At 54.1% G+C, this 19272-nt stretch overlaps 1 protein-coding gene across 3 annotated transcripts in view; it reads right to left on the bottom strand.

Annotated features, from left to right (window-relative positions):
* Positions 1–1277: 1277 nt before the first annotated feature.
* NOS1 (nitric oxide synthase 1) overlaps positions 1278–19272 on the bottom strand; it is a 68681-nt gene continuing 50686 nt past the window's right edge. For 2 of the 3 annotated variants that reach the window (XM_041719301.2, XM_041719300.2), the window contains exons 17-29: positions 18992–19108; positions 18251–18425; positions 17781–17919; positions 17044–17122; positions 16328–16521; positions 15697–15866; positions 14682–14892; positions 12611–12698; positions 12225–12346; positions 11082–11230; positions 9972–10166; positions 9123–9241; positions 1278–8246 (exon numbers count right to left, since the gene is read on the bottom strand). In XM_041719301.2, the coding sequence (XP_041575235.2) occupies positions 8231–8246; positions 9123–9241; positions 9972–10166; positions 11082–11230; positions 12225–12346; positions 12611–12698; positions 14682–14892; positions 15697–15866; positions 16328–16521; positions 17044–17122; positions 17781–17919; positions 18251–18425; positions 18992–19108 (1774 nt within the window). In that variant the 3' untranslated portion in view covers positions 1278–8230. Of the gene's footprint in view, positions 8247–9118; positions 9242–9971; positions 10167–11081; positions 11231–12224; positions 12347–12610; positions 12699–14681; positions 14893–15696; positions 15867–16327; positions 16522–17043; positions 17123–17780; positions 17920–18250; positions 18426–18991; positions 19109–19272 lie in introns of those variants that run through there. The other variant, XM_041719302.2, reaches the window with a different exon arrangement.

Raw genomic sequence — 19272 nt, 5'->3', positions numbered from 1 at the left:
ACACAGCCAGCCCTGAGGACACGGGATAAATGATGGGATCCATGGGCTATAGATATATTACAATATTGGCTTTTTGCAAATATTTAAATGGATTTTATATGTGTTGTGTTAAAGTAACTTGGTTATAAAGATAGAGTTTTGATTTCTGTTGTTAATTAAGCTTAGTGAAATATCTGATATCAGTATGCTTGTGTTAAATTGCTGCTGGGATGGGATAAAAAGGACTGAACACAGGATGAGGACGCTGCTATTGATATTCCAATTATCAGCACTCACTGACTGAAGGCAGTGTGCACCAAGGCCCAAAACTTGGAGGGGAAAAAAAGGACCAAAACCACAACTAAGGAATCTGCATGCTCTAAAAAGGCAGAACCGAGGAGGAGCCAGGCTAAACAGTCTTGGAACATGTAAAGCAATTTGGGGAAAAGTTTAGTGTGCATAAGGATCTGTGAATATGCAACAGGCATTGATGCATAGAAATGGTAAATAAAGGGTGTTTCCAAACTAGCAGGGGTGGCGGGATGCACCCAGCCCTAAAAAAGGTCTTTGCTCTATGGTCCTTGTCTCCTATTGTCCTGCATTAAACTTTTTAAGTGTTTATGTCCTTGTCTCCTATTGTCCTGCATTAAACTTTTTTGATGTTTATGGTCCTTGTCTCCTATTGTCCTGCATTAAACTTTTTAAATGTTTAGGGTCCTTGTCTCCTATTGTCCTGCATTAAACTTTTCAATGTTTATGCTCCTTGTCTCCTATTGTCCTGCATTAAACTTTTCCAATATTTATGGTCCTTGTCTCCTATTGTCCTGCATTAAACTTTTTCAATGTTTATGGTCCTTGTCTCCTATTGTCCTGCATTAAACTTTTTCAATGTTTATGGTCCTTGTCTCCTATTGTCCTGCATTAAACTTTTTCAATGTTTATGTCCTTGTCTCCTATTGTCCTGCATTAAACTTTTTCAATGTTTATGGTCCTTGTCTCCTATTGTCCTTCAGTAAACTTTTTCAATGTTTATGGTCCTTGTGTCCTATTGTCCTGCATTAAACTTTCGAATGTTGACAGGAGAGGGAAGGTGTTTCTCACATAGGGAGTGCTGTGACTCAGGCTCCTGGCGAGGCTGTGTCTGTGTCTGGCAGGTGAGCGGGTGCTGCTGATTGTCACTGCTATTTCTGGCACCCTGGCATTACAGGTGGCAGAGCAGAGCGAGGCCAAGGCACCAGCAGAGACCTCGAGCAGCCTCCCGGTGTTAAAAACCCAGAGAGGAGAGAAGAACTGCCAGCTTTTAGTTCGCTTTTTTATTTTGACCGTAATGCAAACAGGCATAAGTATTCCATAAAATCAGAAGTTTGGGACTATACAGAGAGAGGTGCATGCTTCAGAACAACGTGGATATCTTGCAAACAGAGCCAGAGCCAGTCTGAGAGAGGGGCTGGAGCACGGGGGACGAATGGCAGAGATTTTTAGCAGCATTGAGAGCTCGGAGGTAGGGGAAGAACCACGTTTCTGGCTGCTTAAAGCACTGGTAGGATCACACACAGCTTGGGCTCACCCCACCCCTGCGGCCTCAGCACAAACCTACCCTGGGATCACACAGAAAACAGCTACAAAAGGAGCTCCCCCTGCTCCACACACACCTGGGGGATGGCATGGGATGCAAAGTGGGAGTGCCAGGCTCCAACCTTGGCATCGTTTCCTCGAGCGAATGAAGGCACAGTGATGTGAGGGTGTGAGGGGAGCAGGGAGCAGCCAGGGCATGGAGCCCCACCCAGCCCAGCAGGATTTACCCACGTCTGAAAGGTTTACAATGGAAAATTTGGGATTTCCCTGCCCCAAAGCTGCCACCTTCCCCAGCCCAGTCCCCATCCTCATCATGGCACTGCTGCTCTTCAGGAAAAGGCCACTGGAAAATGAAAAACTCCAACCCAACCTTTGAGTCTAAGACTAAAGGTGCCTGGGGGAGCCGAGGGGATAAATCCCTGCTCCTATTACAAAAATTAATTGGCACTGAATATCAAATTCCCCGGGCAGCTGGCAGAAGTGGTGCTTTTAACTCTGTGCAATCTCCAAAGCGATGAGTCCCAGCTGAAAGTCATCCTGCTCTGCTCATCCCCTGCCTGGGGACCTGTGTGTGCACTCTGGAAAAGCTGCAGCCTGCTCACAAAGCACACACAGCCTGGGGTTTTTAAAGGCATTTCGAGGCAGCAGAGCACGGGAATTCAACCTTGGGAACTGTGGGGATTTGCCTGTGTTGTAGGGTTTTAGCAAAGCAGGGATTTTACACTGAATCTCACTCCTAGGGAGATTCTCCAACCCCATCTCCTATTCCTGAACATGCTCTAGGCTATTGGGAAGTGGCTTTTCTTAAGATAGGATTCCATGCCACGATCACAAGGAGAGGAGAACAAAAAAGCAGGCTCAGAAGCAAGGAGCATTAGTGTCTCAGTGAATTAAGGCTGTTTTGTTGCCCTTGATAAATTTAAAAAATCTCCGCCAGCAGTTATTGTAGGAACAAAAAGTTTGATTTAATCCAAATTTGATACACTGGCTGTTTGCTCTCTGTTTGCTTTCCCCACCCCAAAACCAACACATGAAAACAAAGCAGCAAAAAGAAGCCTTGAATTAGTTCCTCTCTTAAACCAACTTTTCCAGTATTTAGCCTTTCAATTTTCCAGGTATTAAGGATGCCCCTGGAAGGAAAATACTTTGCCTGGTGTTTTTCCCTCCCAGATTTCTGCACCAGCCCTGCAGAGAGCTGTCCTGCATCCCAGTTCCTGCTTTTCCACAGCTCCAGAACAGCTCTGAAAGCTTTGGGTACAGGAGTCTTGCCCAACTGCTCTCCGCAGGAATGAGGAATAGCTGCAAAACTTCAGCCTACAGGCTCCTGGTAAACCAGGAATTCTCAGGGCCAGCCTCACAGGTTTGCTTTGCTCACTTTGAGGCTCTTCCTCCCTCCTCCTTCCCCAAAATCTGGCCAGGCAGGACGTGGATGAGTGAGGCAGGAGAGCACCAGCCCCGGCAGTGAGCTGCTGCCACTGCTCAGCTCTGAGCTCACAACCTCTTGGGGTTTTATTCCTGTGATTCCAGGGCTCCAATTTCCATCAAAGCCAAACATCTGTAGGGGTGGAGGCCAGGAATTGCCAGTCTGCTGCATTTTCCTAGCAGGAAAAAAAGGTGGATCTGCATGGCAATGCTTGGATATGCCACAAGTTTTCCCTGGGCTACACCAAGCTGATTTTGACCTTTCCTAAATTCTGTTTCACTTCTGGAACCAAGTGCTTTAAAGCAGCAGCTTTCTCCTTCTCCCCTGACTCCCTGCTGAGCACACATGGCCACATGGAAGAAGCTGGAGCTGGGATTTTCCTGGGAAAGGGGAGATTTCCCAGGGATTGCTGGAGCCATGCATTGCAGGCACGTGCAAGCGCAGATTGACACACGCAAAAATACTCTGAAACTGCTGCTGCTGCTGTGTAAGCTGCCAAAATCCCCAGTGCCACTGAAGCCAGCAGGTGTGGAAGGCATTTTGGATCTGGGAGGACTTGGATTCCAGGCTAATTGTATCCAGCTTCAGGATTACAGGTTTTTCAAGAGCACTGGCCAAATTTTGCTCTCCCTGTTACAGCAGAAGGAATTGTTATAAAAAACAGGGAGTTACAGCAAAGTCGAATGGTCCTGAAAATGTGTCTCCATCTGTTCTGCGAAGGGACTCTCAATGCAATTGCAGAGTTATCAGAGCAGTTCTGCAGCTGAGAACGAGTCCCTGGTGAAAGCAGGAACAGAATCGAGTTTTGAGCATAAAAACATCCTCCCAAAAATGGTGGGAAACCCTCAGGGGGCAATGGAATGGCTTCAGTGGTCAGAAGTCAGGAGGCAGCAGCTTTGGCTTGGGCTTGGTGCAAATCTATGAGGCTTTGAGCACAAACACGACCTCTCCCCCCAAGTTTGAGCAGAACGGGGTCTGCAGCACGTGGGAGAGCCCCAGCCCCAGTCTGCACCCACGCTGTGACCCCTCCCCACCTCCATCCCCCTGTGGAACCCAGCTGGGGGAGATGGGGCTGGGTTTGCTCCCAGTTATCCCAGGGGGAAAAGGAGCCCGAGGCAGGAGCAGCGCCCTGCTCCCTTCCCAGCACAAGGCACTGAGCCGTGCCCAGCCTGCCCCTGCACGTCCAGCTGGGCAGGAGGGGCTGCCAAGGGGACAGCCAGCCTGGGGGGACAGGAACCACACTGACAGGGATGGAGCAGCCACGGGGGCACTGTCCCCATGCCATGTCCCCCCTGCAGGGTGAGGCTCCTGGCCCAGCTGCAGGACTGCTGGCTGTGCAGACACCTCAGGGTCCCGTGGGTCCCCGTGCTCAGGGGAGGACACTGTCCCTGCTCCCCCTGGGGACACGCAGGCACAGGGGGGACAGGGAGCGTGCACAGCCCACAGCCAGATCCCATTCTCTGGTCAGTTTGGCTCAGCTCCTCTCGAGCGATGTGGAGGTGACAGCTCTGTGAGGCCACTCCTGGTGGCAGATGTCTCATTGTTTTGCTGTTGTCTCATTGTTTTGCCATTGTCTCATTTTTTTGCCGTTGTCTCTCACAAACAGAACAACAAACTCCCAGGCAGCCCTTCCCAGGAGATGAAGCCTCAGAAATCACCACCAGCACAGCTCTGGATACCCGTGCACTGAATGGTTTTTCCCTGCTGGCGGACACAGCAGGGTGGGAAAACACAGAACCTTTCCCCTGGGTTTTCAAATCCATATAATTACTCTCTGCAGACACTTGAAAGACCTGGGAAGTGAAATCTTTGTAAAAAGCCCCACTTTGTAGTGTCTTGAAAATCAAACCTGTTCAGAGAAGGGTCTCTTTAACACCTGGAGAGTGAAAAGGAGCAGAGCTGCTCCAAACTGGGGTGGTGGTGGAGATCCTCGGGAGAGCGGCTGGGACACCGGCCAGGCTGGGTCCATCAGGTCCAGCACTGGAGTGGGGGGCAGCAGGCACCCAGAGGGGACAGATTTGGCACCCGAGTGCCCCAGAGGCACAACCCCTGTGTCTGACCCCTGGAGCAGCTCAGGGCACCGGGCTGGGGCAGAGCCACCTCCCTCTGTGCTCACAGCAGAGATTTTGTGGCTACACCTGCAGGTCAGAAAGGCCACGGCGAGACGAGCAGAGGCCAGCCTGGAAGTGCCACTTCAGGAATAATAAAGCACATCCACAAGTTTCTTTCCCCTGTTGCTATGGGAGAAAATGGAGCTCGAGGGGAGTGCGAAGCCCCTGCAGGTGGAGGGGATGAAGGGGAGCAGTTCAGACGTCTGAGACTGACTCAACAGCAAACAGTGAATCAAAATTCCCAGTGGTGTTGTGAGCAGAGCGGGAGCAGAGGCAGCTCGGAGCCCTGGGGGTCTTTAACCTCATGGAGCTTCATGGCAGGGAGGGGATTTCTGCTCCAGGTCCAGGCAAGGAGCCTTAAACCAGCATTTCCCCTCCAGGGGCTCGGCAGGGCTCAGCCAGGCGGTGTTTGGTGAGCCCTGCCTGCCCGGCCCAGACCCTCTGCACCCCCAGGGGAGGAGGGCTGTGCCGCCCTGCTGCCTCCCCTGGGAGGGGAGACGAGGTGATGAGCTTTGGGATGCAGGGAAAGCAAGATAATCCAGCTCAGGCACGGGCTGCAGGTGGGAGATGGTACAGCAGGGCAGGCAGGAGGCAGCACAGGAGGGAAACCTTGCCAGCACCAGGTGGGAGCTGGGAAGAGGACAAAGAGATGGTTTTTGGGCATTACCTCCTCCTCATCAGGTTGCATCTTCCCTTCTTCTAAAGGAAGACCAGAGCACAAAGCCAGAGCTAGAATTTCTCAAAATAAGAGGATGAGTTTGATTTTCTTTCTGATTTTCTTCCTGATTTTCATTTAGTTTCTGCAGCCCCAGGATGGGGGTCAAGGCCGAGCTTGCTGCGTGTTCCCAGCTCTGGAGCCAGGGAGTTTTCTCCCAGCCAGGACCTCTCCCAAACTCACACATCCCAAGCCAAGGCACCCAGCTCTCCCATCCCACTGCCCACTGGGGTGGGCTGTCCTTTCCCCGGTGCTCTCCAGCTTTCCCCTGCATGTCCCCGGGTGCCGAGGCAGTGCCCCACCGCTGGCCGCGTGTCCCGGCCCTGCCGGCTCAGCTCCGGCCACACCGTGGCAGCATTTATTCGCTTTATCCCATATTGGATGCTCAGCCGGCACCTGCGGACCTGGATCTCAAATTCTCCCGGTGCTTGGAGCCCTCTTGCTCCTGGATTTTGGGCTGGAGATGCTTCAGGCATTCAGGGAGTCGAAGTTGCAGGAGGTGTCACAGCACAGGAGATCCTGGCCGAGGGTGGGAATAACAGCACAGCCTGAGACAGTGGGGCTTGTTCCATGGGCTGGGAGAGCAGCAGAGCTCCTGCAGCTTTTCTGTGCTGCCTTTAGCTCGGGGCAGGTGATGTCAGCCCTGTGAAAGCTCCTGGGCAATCCCTGTGCCATCAGCAGCTCTGCTGCTCGGCTCCATCCAGGATATCCGTGCACAGCTGGGCACAGCTGGGCACAGCGGGGCAGGAGGGGAGGAGCAGCAGCTGCCACCTCAAGATGCCAACCCTGCATCCCTGCCTCCAGCAGGAGCTGCAGCCCTGTCCTGCTGTCCTTGTGGTGGCAGTGAGGGAGGAGAAGCCTGGGATGGGCTCAGCTGGGCAGAGCCTGGTGCTAAAAACCCCGAGGTTCAATCCCTGGATGGGCCATCCACTCAGGAGCTGGGCTCGATCCTTGTGGGTCCCTTCCAGTTCAGAATGTTCTGTGACTCTTCAGGGTGCAGCAGGAGGAAGGACACACAAGGTCAGGTTTGCTTTCCCTTGCAGACAGCTTTTCTCTGTTAGAGCTTTCTGTTTCCTCCAACCTTTCTGTGGCTGTGTTAACAAATTGCTTTTGGGGCCAGGCTCTTGCAGCAGGGCTGAGGTGTGAGCGTGTCAGACCCAGCACCTTTGCAGCTGATCTCACCTCCCTTCTCACAGGAGGTGTCCTGGCTGAGACAGCTCATGCCACTGGCAGGTGGCACCGAGGGACCTGGCTCACCCCCAAAATGCCACACACGTGTCTCTTGGCAGCAGATGGCCCCACGGTGGCACTTTCTGCTCTCTCAGATGTGGAAAGGGCTGGGGTCTGCTGTCCCAGAAGTGCTCACGAGATGTGCTGAGGGCTGCTGGCTCTGGGATTTCATGATTCCTCTGTTGGCACATCCTTGCCAAAGACCTGAAGCCCACATCCCCCTCCAAGTGCTGCCTTTGTTCCCTCTGGCAGCTGCTTCTGTCCCATCCTTGTGGCTTTCCAGGCTCACCTGGGAGAGGGATCAGGGTGTGCAAAGCTCTGGGTGCAGCCAGGCCCTCAGCATAGCTGCAAATCAAATCTTCCCAGGAAAATCCCCTGGAGAAGTCACTGCCAGGAGCTTTTCCTTGGCCTGCACATCAGCCTGTGAGTTCAGAGCTTGTGGGAGAACTTCCATGCCAGCAAAAGTTGGGACTGAGCGAAAGGAGAGGCTCACAGGGAGCAGGAAAAGAGAGCAGGAGAAGAGAGACAAAGCAGGGCCCGCTTAGGAGGAATCGTGACACATAAATCAGATCAAAAACCACACAGCTGTACCCAGGCTGCTTGGAGATGAATAAAATTCAAGGGAATTGCACATCATCTGCCCCCAGCCTCGGGCATATGCCCAGGTTTGTCCAAATCCAGAGAGAAGCCATGAAAACACAAGGATTCAGCTGGGGAAAGAGGGAGCCTGGCAGGAACAGCCCCCAGCTCTGGACAAGCAACAAGACCTCGCCATCGCCCAGCCCCTGCCCCTCTGCTCACCCCCAGAAACTCCCAAAAATGATCACAAAGGTGGTGATTTCATGCAGCTGCAAAATGCCCTCATGGGAAGGAGGGGAAGTGTGGAATTCTGAAAAGAGCCACTGCAGGTTATAAAGCCATCGAACTCCAGTGGGGAAATCCAGGGAAGGGGAAGGAGGTGAAAAGAAATGGCCACAGGACAAGAGCAAGAGAAGGAGGAAGGAAAGGAAATAAAAGTCATCATCATCATCATCATCATCAGGACACAACAACAGGAGAGACAGAGCGCTTTCCAGGGGCAGTTCCCCTGGGAAAGGAGCCACCGTGTCCGTGAAATACAAAACCCAGTGCCCTCCAGCTGGAGGGGGCAGCAGGTGCTGGGACTGGTTTGGCATCCCCTGGGGGCGAAGGGTCCAGTTAGGAGCAGAAAACCCTGCAAGGGAAAGGGGAGAAAGGCTGGCCTTAGAGGGAGCAGCGAGGAGCACCGGGAGCATCCCGACCTGCGCCTTCCGTGCTGTGGGCAGGAGTTTACAGAGCTGGGTGGGGTGGGCACGGAGGTCACCTTTATCCACAGCTGGGAAATTGAGGCACTCTGGTAGAGTGCAGACCCCAGAGTATGCGATTCCTTGGAGAAAAATTCCTGCCAAACCTCAGGGATGTGGGGAAACCCACTGCAGGCACCACACAGGGAAGGGGTTTCACCCCAAGCTACCAGGGCCAGCACAAGGAGCATGATCCATGCAGCTGCCCAGCCTTTATCCTAAATAATCCTTCTGCTCAGCCAGGGAAAATCCCACCATGACCAAGATGAGCAAATGGCAGGACTTGGTAGAGCAGAAACAAACACGGCAAATGTCAAGACTTTTTTTTTTTTTTTTTTTTTAAACTTCTGGTTGTTTTTGCAACAGCAGGGAGAAAAATCTCTGGATCTTTCCTGAAGGGGCATGGAGAGCTGAAAACCTGGAGCCAGCCAGGCTCCCCTGCAGCTGGGGAGAGTCCCCCCTGCCTGTGGGTTTTGCCAGCCTGGAAGCAGGCAGCAGGCAGGACCATTTTCCTTTGGATGGGATTGTCAGGTCTGACAATTGCACATCAATGCAATAAATTGGGAAGCTGGGGGGATTTATCCTAGAGAGGTGACAGCTATTCCAGAGGCACTGCCAGGCTTCCAGAGCAAAAATCAGCACCTTCCTCAGCCTCTGCTCTAAGGTGTGCACAAAAGCCAAAGCTTCCTTTCCCATCCTTTCCCACCCTTCCCCATCCCCCAGCCCACGAGGGGACTGCAGGGGTTAAAACAAACGTGTCAACTCACTCATCCGTGTCTTTTTTGCTCTCCTCGATGAATGCGATGGACTCGGATCTAAGGCGGTTTGTCACCTCGTACGTGCGCAGGGTGACTCCAAAAATATCCTCGTGGTACCGGCTGTCATCCTGGGAGGGAGGGTGGCAGAGGGAAAAATGGGATTTGTGAACGCTCGGGGCCGGCCCCAGCGAAATCCTGCATGGTGGGGAGGCAGCAAATGGGCAGGAGAGGGTTTGGGGATGGTCATGAGGGGACAGAGGGGGGGAGTGACCTTCCCAAGGTCACACCCTGGGCACAGCAGGGCTGTTCTGGGCATTAGACCCTTGCAGCTGCTGGAAATTCCTGGCTGGCAGGGGCACAGCAGCCCAAGGACACTCTGTGAACAGCCAGGGGCTCTGGCCTCCCTTGGGTGGGGCCTGGATGGAGGTGGGGACATGGTTCAGAAGGGGAAATCCCATGGGAATCAGGCTGAGTTATCCCCCTGGGGAGAAGCAGAGCTGTTCCATCATCCACCCGTGGATCTGTGTCCCAAACTGAGCTCATGATGAGCTCAGCTGCATCATCTGTGTCTGGCATGGGGTGCACAGACAGGGAGATTTGCAGCAGGGACCCACAAAATGCCCTGATAAATCTATTTTTTGATGGATGGCGAACAAGCCCTGCCAGGGCTGCCCAAAAGCGCTGGGACAGGTGCTCCCCAGAGGAGCCAGGTGACCTCCCTGCACACAGAAACCTCTGGAATGTTCCCTCCCGACCCTCCCTGGGCGGGCAGGGGCAGGCAGCAGGTGCAGTGCCCGTGGCAGGGGTGGCCGTGGTGGCACACACCGGTGGCGGTGTCACGCTGCAGACACCACTCACCCGCAGCTTGCTGAGGAAGGCTCCTGCCTCCTCGGCCGACAGCTGGCCCTGCTGCCTCACGATGAGCTGCACGGCCTTGAGGACGTCCCCGGCCATGGTGACATCCCCGCAGACGTAGATGTGGCCTCCCTGCTCCTTCAGTGCTCTGAACACGGTCTGGGCCAGCTGCTCCTGCAACACGTCCTGCACGTATTTCTGAGGGACAAGGAGGGAGCTGGGATTAGCTCGGGTTTGTCCTGCCCTGGGGGCAGCACTGAGGGGTGACCCCTCTTTGGGGGACACAGCTGTGCCTTGCAGCACCCACAGTGACAAAGAAGAGATGGGGACAGCAGCAAAGCTTCCTTCTGCTCTTGCATGGGCACACCTGCACCACCTCTTCCATTGCCAGGTCTGTTCAGTCCCAGTGGGAATTTGGAGCAGGTATTTGCACTGGCTCTGGGATACCCCACTGGGTGACTCCTTTCCTTTTTTCCTTTCCCTTTCTCCTTTCCTTTCCTTTCCTTTCCTTTCCTTTCCTTTCCTTTCCTTTCCTTTCCTTTCCTTTCCTTTCCTTTCCTTTCTTTCCTTTCCTTTCCTTTCCTTTCCTTTCCTTTCCTTTCCTTTCCTTTCCTTTCCTTTCCTTCCCTTTCCTTTCCTTTCCTTTCCTTTCCTTTCCTTTCCTTTCCTTTCCTTTCCTTTCCTTTCCTTTCCTTTCCTTTCCTTTCCTTTCCTTTCCTTTCCTTTCCTTTCCTTTCCTTTCCTTTCCTTCCTTCCCTTCCCTTCCCTTCCCTTCCCTTCCCTTCCTTCCCTTCCCTTCCCTTCCCTTCCCTTCCCTTCCCTTCCCTTCCCTTCCCTTCCCTTCCCTTTCCCTTCCCTTCCCCCCCACCTTTTTTTTCCCTTTTATCCCCCCTTTTTTTCCCTTTTCCCTTTTATCCCCCCTTTTTTTCCCCTTTTCCCTTTTTTCCCCTTTTCCCTCCTCCTCTCCCACCCGGATGGCTGCAGGAGCAGCCTGGGCACACGTTCTGGCTGGCACTAGGATGGGGACACGCCCTGGGAATGCTGTGCCCCAGGGACAGTCACCCACCCTGCTGGCTCCCCGTGGGCACGCGGCGTTCCCGGGGCCGTGCCCACCTTTGGTTTGTCGGGTTCCCGGGAATAGGCCGTGTACAGCTCTCTGAAGACACCCTGGGCTTTGGCAAAGAGCGTCTCCTCCTTGTAGATGTGGTCGATCCTGGACTGCCGACAGCCAAACACCAGCACCATGGGACATGGCTTCAGCCCTGGGGACAGCACGGGGACAGCACTCAGCCCGGGGCCACCAATTCCCAGGAGCCACCTCCAACTCCCACCTCCACCTCCAATTCCCACCTCCACTTCCAATTCCCACCAGTCACCTCCCTCCAGACTGCCAGCAGATCTGCTGGGACACGCCCGGCAGGGTGGGACCTTCCTCCTGACACCCCAACTCAGGGTTCCCAAAAGCTGTGAGGTGAGGAAGAGGATGGCCCCACCCAAAATCTGTGTGAGGTGAGGAAGGACAGCCCCACCCAAAATCTGTTCGAAGTGAAGAGGATGGCCCCACCCAAAAACTGTGTGAGGTGAGGAAGAGGTTGGCACCACACAAAATCTGTTTGAGATGAAGAACAGGATGGCCTTGCCCAAAATTTGTGTGAGGTGAGGAAGAGGATGGCACCACACAAAATCTGTTTGAGGTGAAGAACAGGACAGCCTTGCCCAAAATTTGTGTGAGGTGAGGAAGAGGATGGCCCCACCCAAAAACTGTGAGGTGAGGAAGGACAGCCCCACCCAAATTCTGCTTGAGGTGAAGAGCTGGACTGCCTTGCCCAAAATTTGTGTGAGGTGAGGAAGAGGATGGCACCACACAAAATCTGTTTGAGGTGAGGAAGGACAGCCCCACCCAAATTCTGTTTAAGGTGAAGAGCTGGACTGCCTTGCCCAAAATTTGTGTGAGGTGAGGAAGAGGGTGGCCCCACCCAAAATCTGTGAGGTGAGGAAGAGGATGGCCCCACCCAAAATCTGTTTGAGGTGAAGAACAGGACAGCCTTGCCCAAAATCTGTGTGAGGTGAGGAAGAGGATGGTCCCAACCAAAATCTGTGAGGGGAGGAAGGATGGCCCCACCCAAAATCTGTGTGAGGTGAGGAAGAGGATGGCCCCACCCAAAATCTGTGAGGAGGAAGGGCGGCCCCACCCAAAATCTGTGAGCAGGAAGGGCGGCCCCACCCAAAATCTGTGAGGAGGAAGGACAGCCCCACCTTTGTGCTGGATGTCGAAGAGCCGCTGCTGCCAGAAGCTGCGGAAAGGGGCGATGCCGGTGCCGGGGCCGATGAGGATGCAGGGCACCTGGGGGTCCTGGGGCAGGTGGAACCCGGGGGCACTGCACACATCAAAGATCCAGTTAGACACCAGCAGGGCGCTCCCTCTGCCCAGCTGAGACACCTCCCGGAGAGGGAGGGCTGGGAAATGAGGTGAAGTCCCACAATGTGACATTTTTGTGCAGAATTTCTCTCAAAGGGGAACCATTTGCCTGCAAACCCAGCCCTATTTTCTCCCACTGTGACAACAATCGAGGGCAGAGAGCTCACCCTGGGAGGGGTCTCACCCCCTCTTCCTCAGGCCTGGCCCCGTGGGGGTCACTCACCCTCGTACAAAGCAGGGCACCACTTCATCCGTCTGGATCCGACTGAGCCACGAGGAGCACACGCCGTGGTGGATTGGTCCCTCTCCATCTGGAAGGGAGGGAGTGTGGTATTGCTCTGGGGTTTCCCTCCCCAGAGACCCCTGTAGCTGTGACCATGTTAGTTTAACCCTTCCTTCCTTTCTTGACCCAACTGGCTGGGAGCCAAGTAGCCCATCCAGTACTGAGCCTGGATAAGGCTCTGTCCCTTCCTTGTTTGCTCTTTCCCTCTTCCTCCCCTGGAATAAACATCTTGGACCGCATAGGGGGTTGGAACCTCTTTTGGAATCTTTTGCCTTGCTCCTGAAATACTTCCCCCAAAGCCTCACAGATCTGGGCTAGCCTGGTAACTTCAGGGGGCTGCAGGGGGTAGATATTCCAAGGGAGGGATGGATGGAGGTCTGTATGTGGCACATCACCCAATGACTCTGTTTTCTGTCCTAAAACCCTCCCTGCTACATCCTGCATGAACACCTCCCTGAAACATTTCATACCTCAGCATCCATCCTCCACGAAGCTGGCAGAGTTTGGCACTTGGATCCCTCTGTGGAGTTACCCAGGACCCTGACCTGGCATAGCTGGACCTCCACAATCCATAGGGAGCACCCAGCTCTCCTTTGGACCATTTTGGCAGGAGCAGCATCGTGATGCTCCCAAACACAAACCCTCCACGGCAGCTCCACTGTCCTCCTGTGTCCTGCAGAGTGCCAGGGCTGTGTCCATCCACGCCATGACCATGCTTGGACACACCAAGGCTTGCACTGCTACACGAGTTTGGCTGCTGGGGATTTTGGGGTGGGCTACATGGGGCTTGGGTTATGTACCTGCCTGTCTCAGGATGAAAGGTTTAGCTGGGAGAGTGTATTTTAACCCTATCTGTTAGAGGTGGGGCATTCTGTTCACTGGGCAGTTTTCTTTATCTCTCCCACAGCCCATCCTCCCTCCAGGAGATCTCTGCTCTTCATGGCCACTGAGTGTCCCTGCATGGCTGAGAAAATTCCATCATCCATGGGGAGATGCTGTGCCCAGGGGAGGAGCCAAACATTCCTACCTGGATCCAATCTGACCTGGGAACAGCACAGCAGCCTTTGCCCCCTGCATTCCCAGAGGAGCAGCTTTCTTCCCACTGCATTCCCAGAGGAGCAGCTTTCTTCCCACTGCATTCCCAGAGGAGCAGCTTTCTTCCCCACTGCATTCCCAGAGGAGCAGCTTTCTTCCCCACTGCATTCCCAGAGGAGCAGCTTTCTTCCCACTGCATTCCCAGAGGAGCAGCTTTCTTCCCCACTGCATTCCCAGAGGAGCAGCTTTCTCCCCACTGCATTCCCAGAGGAGCAGCTTTCTTCCCACTGCATTCCCAGAGGAGCCCAGGCCCATCTCCCCCAGCCCTGGAGCTCCAGAGGAAAACTCCCCCCTTGTGCAGGATCCTGCTCCAGCAGAAGCACAGCTGGCACTGCAGGAGGGCTGAGCCACCCTGGGATGGGGCTGCTGCCACCTCCCTGACCCACAGGGGGACAGGGCTGTTCTGACTCTGACAGTGGTTGTTTTATATTACTGCAATTTTATTTTACTTTTTTTTCCCCCCCTAATAAAATTGTTACTCCTATTCCCATATCTTTTTCTGATAGCCCCTAAATTTCAAAGTTATAATAATTCAGAGGGAGGGGATTCGCATTTTCCATTTCAAGGGAGGTTCCTGCCTTCCTTAGCAGACACCTGGCTTTTAAACCCAGACACTGCCCCAGAAGTGTCATCCCTGTGTCACTGCCACTCTCCATGACATGGGACAGCAGTGGTTTGGGGGAATCTACTTGTGGCAACAGGCAGAACCTTCCCAGGCATTGTCCTGGGGAAGGCTGTGAGAAGATCAGAGAAAAGAATGAGAAACAATTCTTATCTTCCTTGCTGCACCTGCTGCTGTGAACATGTGGAATGTGTTTTGGAGATTTGTTGACCAGAGGGTGATTTCTTGACTGGCCAATGGAGGTTTGGGGGGCTGGCCCTGTGCTTTGCCCGGAGCCCCGGCCCTGTGCGGTACCTCGGGTGCGGTAGGACACCACGGCCACGGTGAGGTGCACCTCTCCTGGGTACATCTCCGGGGACGAGCTGATGGAGTAGTAGCGGGGCTGCAGGAGGGGCAGCTGCGTCAGCAGCAGCGTGGAGGGCATCTGCACCGAGGGGAACTCCTCCAGCACCTCCACAATCGTGGGGTTCTTGGACCACTTCCACTCCTCGTACTCCTGCAAGCCCTGGGAAAGAGAGAGGGAGGAGAGAGCTGCAGGATCCACCTTCTCCAGGTGCCCCAGGTGATAACCATGGCAAAGCTGGAGTGGCTGGCAGTTGTGAAAAATGCATATTATATGGCTCTACGCAGATAGATACTATATTGATTAGCTGTGCTTTTGTAGTTAAAATGAAGAATTTGGTAGTTAAAAAAAAATATTATATATAGAGAGACTCTGTATGTGGGGAGGAAGGTTTTTTTTCTTTTTTTTTTTAGGATGAGATGCTCGCTTTGAGGAACACCTAAATCTTCCAAAGGAAATAAATTTATGGCTTCTTATCAGAAGAAACTAATTTCTTCAGGCCTTGCTCAGACTCGAAGACGCCAGGGGATTAAAGGAAACAGTTGACATACAACAGACAGAGTTTCTTGTTTAGAATAGAATGTATGCATAACCATGAAGGTGTATGAATATACAACAAGTGTATTGTTTTAAGGGTGATTCCTTTGTTCACAAGTCATGCTTTTCATAACTTAGTGTCCGAGAGCATCCGGACCTCCGTAATTCTTTGCCTTTTATTGTCTTGTAATTGTCCTAACTCTAAACTTTATTTACTCTGATTCTATGATTATTTTTCTAACCATTTTATTATTATCAAACTTTTAAAGTTTTAAAAACCAAGTGACTGGTGTCTTTCACACAGTGAAGGCACTCTGAGCCCTGCTCAGGGGTGGAGACTCAGCCTAAGCACAGTGTGGGATGGAAATGCCCTGGCTGGGCTGTGATTGCCCCCAGGCCCTTGCAGAACGTGGGGCTTTGGTTCTTTACCTTGCTGAGGACCTGCAGACGTTTCTTCTCCTTGTCACTGGTGGCCAGCAGAGCGAACTGCTGCAGCAGCAGCGGGGTGGGAGGCGTGGTGATGTCCAGGTAGTACTTGAAGGCCTGGAAGATGGTGCAGGGTGGGACACGGTTCTCGTCTGTCCAGTTGCTGATGACACCTGCCAGGGGGGAATCCGGCACAAGCCTGGGATCAGCTGAGCAGCAGGGCCAAGGTGGGCAAATCCTGGTTTTCATCCCCCTCTGAGACACTGGATTAGGGTTTTCCATCTCCAGTTACACCATGCATGGCAGCAGGGAATCAGACTTATCCCTGAAATACGGTGTTGGGATGGCCCCTCCACATCTCTTAATTCTTCTTCCCAGTCTTGGATATTGCCCTTTCTAAGGGAATATAAACACCTTTAGTTTTTCCATGGAAAATCTTCCCCAGGGGGGCCCTACCCTTGCTCCACATCCCAAGTGCAGACAAGCAATGGCTCTGGGCAGAGCAGGGATGAAGGAGGTGCTCCCACCCCTGGCAAACACAGCAGGGAGATGAAAATAATTTTCCTGGGGCCGCCCACCTCCCTGAGGAGCTGCAGGGAAAGGAGGAGAGAGGCCACCTGTACTCCCTGGTTACCTAGAGCTGTGCTCCTCTCCTCCAGCAGCTCCACCTTCACCAGCTGGTTGGTCGGAGGGGCATCCTCAAGCCTGTCTATGAGGGCATTGACCAAGTCCTCGTGGTTGCCTGGGAAGACGCCCAGGTGGTCCCCGGGCTGGTACTGCAGCTCCTGGTGCCCGTTGGTGTGCAGGCGCAGGAAAATCGTCAGGCGGCTGCCAAGGGGGAAGGAGGAAAAGCAGGGAAAAGTGGTTTGGGGGATCCTTCCCCAGAATTGCTGCCTTTGGGGTGATCTTTGGGAAATCCCCAGAGATCCTTCAGGGAGTGGCTGTGCCCTGGCCTCAGAGCTGCTGGTAAGCTGGGCAGGGGTGGTGGCACGTCCAAGCTGTGGTGGCTGTGTCACCAAGGTCACAGCAGGGAGAAGGGACACTGCAGCACGCCCTGACTCACCCTCAGGGACTTTTTAAAAGGGAAAAAACAATTTAACCTCTTGCTCAGCAATTTTATCCTTCCTTTGCAGCCCCTCCAGCCAGCTCCCCATCCCGTGGGCTGAAGGAGGGACCAGCAGGAATTTCACCGTGCGTGGAGGCCAGGAACACCCTCCACTGCCTTCCAGACTGACTCATGGCCTGCACAAAGGTGGCTTCCACGGACATCCAGGGCTCAGGGGCTGTTTGTAGCACTGTTTTGGGTGCCCCAGGTGTGCTTTCAGCTCCCAGGACAGCTGCATCTCCTACCTGGACTTGGGGCTCTGCAGGTTCTGGCGTGCGAGGAGCCGGGCTGCATAGACGCGTTTTTTGTGGATGCTGTACAGTCCTGAGGAGGAAAAGAGTCAGGGAAGGGATTCAGCAGAGCATGGCCAAGGCTTCTGTAGGATCACTGTGGGTTCAGCCCTTCAGACCAGAGCTGACCACAGGGGTTTGACCTCTCTCCTGCGAGCCCAAGGGATCAGAAACACCAGGGGTGACCCAAGCACGTTTTTTTAGTGACAGAGAGGACTCCAAAGCCACCCCTACGACACTCAGGGCAGTGCCCTCACATTGCCCACAGCTCCTCTCGCTGCAGGTGCCACCTGGCTGGCAGGAGAGGATTTGGGAAGGGCTGAGCCGGTGCTGCAGGAGCTGCAGGAGCCGTGCTGAGGGGCCAGGTGTCCGTGGGCTGGACCTGCCTTTGCTCCACAATGCTCCATGGAGCAGCATTGCACAAAATAAGCCTGGAAAGATCCCAAGGTTCCAGCTCCTCGCTTCAGAAAACGGGGTCAGGAGGAGGGAGAGCAGCTCATGTCCAAACATCTCTGTTACAGACACAGACAGGGACCGGCCAGAGGGGCCTGGGGCTGTTCCTTGGGCAGGGAATGGGGGGAAAGGCAGGGCTGAAATGCTGGGAATTTAACAGAGACCAAAAAACAAGGTCTGGCCCCTCTGCCCCTGTGTCTTGTCCATGTGCCCCACAGGCAGAGCCTCCAGGGCTGTACCTTGTGTGAGCTCCGGGGCCTCAGCCACGTAGGTCAGGCGGAACTTGCTCCTCTTCCAGCTGCGGTCGTTGCTGATCAGGGAGTTGTTGGCTTTCTCGATGTTGACATCGTCCCCCACGCAGAACACGTCACAGGCTGCCTGCAGCACGCACCAGGCCCTCAGGCACCCCCCGAGCCCAGCCACCCCCTCATCCCAACCCACACGGAGACGGAGCCCCCAGCAGGGTGGGGCTGTCCCAGCGGCCACGGGCATGTCTCCTGGTGCTCTCCTTCCCAGATATTTGGGATGGCACAGGGATTCAACACCCGGGTGAGCTTTGGGTGGTCAGCACAAACCAGAGCATCAGCTCCACCCTCTTTATTGCGGGCTAGAGTGGTGCTGGAATGTGCCGGGAAGGGGAGGCTGGGTTTGGATCCAGCTCCAGCCTCTGTCCTTCTCCCCCCTGCTCCTCCCTGCAGCCCCAGGTTACCTTGAAGACCTTCTTGGCCCAGGTCCTGAAGGATTCCTCCTGGCCACAGAGCTCATCCCCTTCTCCCATGCGGAGGATCCTCTCTCCGCCCAGCTCCTCCAGGAGCGTGTCCACGGCGCGGGCGAAGGCGCAGAAGTGGGGGTAAGCCCGGGAGCCCAGCCCGAACACGGAGAACCTGTGCAAGGATGGCTCAGCTGTGGCTGCTCATGGCAGGGACCCTGAGTGGGAAGTTAATCCCACCAGAAGATACCAGAGTTTACTAATGTGTTCCCTAAATCGTGGGGCTCACGCCTGTCTGACACACACGAGGTGATGAGCAGTTTTCAACCCCAGTGACTCACCACAATGCAGCTGTTTTCACTTACTATGTGAACAATTTATTCTGAGAATTCACTTGATGTGTGGCTTTGGTGAAAATCTGCAGTTTGTGCTGCACTAGAGACCACATGTCTGGGTAGCAAGTCAGCAAATGATAGGTCAAGTTGAAAAGCTTCATCCAGATACAGCTATTAAGTTTTAAAAATCGCAACTATTGATCTGAATTCTTTCAGTTCAGAGCCAGGTCTCATGGAAACATTACAGGAGCAAGGAGTTCTGGAATTTGCCAGAGCACAGCTGGCCCCTCCTGTCCCACCACCACCCACAGCAGCCTGGAGGGGTCTGCACATCCCCAAAACTGCTCAGGGTGAGGTGGGAGCTGCGGGCTCTGTGCAGCACCAGCTCCTGCCCTGTCCCCTTTACCTGACATTTGCCAGGGGCCCCGTGCTCTCGAAGTTGTCCCTGGAGTCAGGGCCATCACTGGAGGATTTCCTGGCATCCGAGTAGGAGGAGACGCTGTTGAACCGGACCTTGTAGCTCCTGTGAACAGCGACAGCACCCAGGGTCACACTGGGGTCACCTGCGTGCCTCTGGCCTGGCTTCGGGCTCACAGGGGTCCCAGTCGTGGGGACACCAAAGCAGAGCTCGGGGCTCACAGTTCCACGAGCAGGCACTGTGGGAAGAGCAGAGGAATGTGCTCCCTC

This window comes from Taeniopygia guttata, chromosome 15 (assembly GCF_048771995.1).
Source record: "Taeniopygia guttata chromosome 15, bTaeGut7.mat, whole genome shotgun sequence".
Classification (NCBI taxonomy): Eukaryota; Metazoa; Chordata; class Aves; order Passeriformes; family Estrildidae; genus Taeniopygia; species Taeniopygia guttata.
Note: the sequence above shows the minus strand (reverse complement) of the source record. Positions and strands in the feature narration are given on the sequence as shown.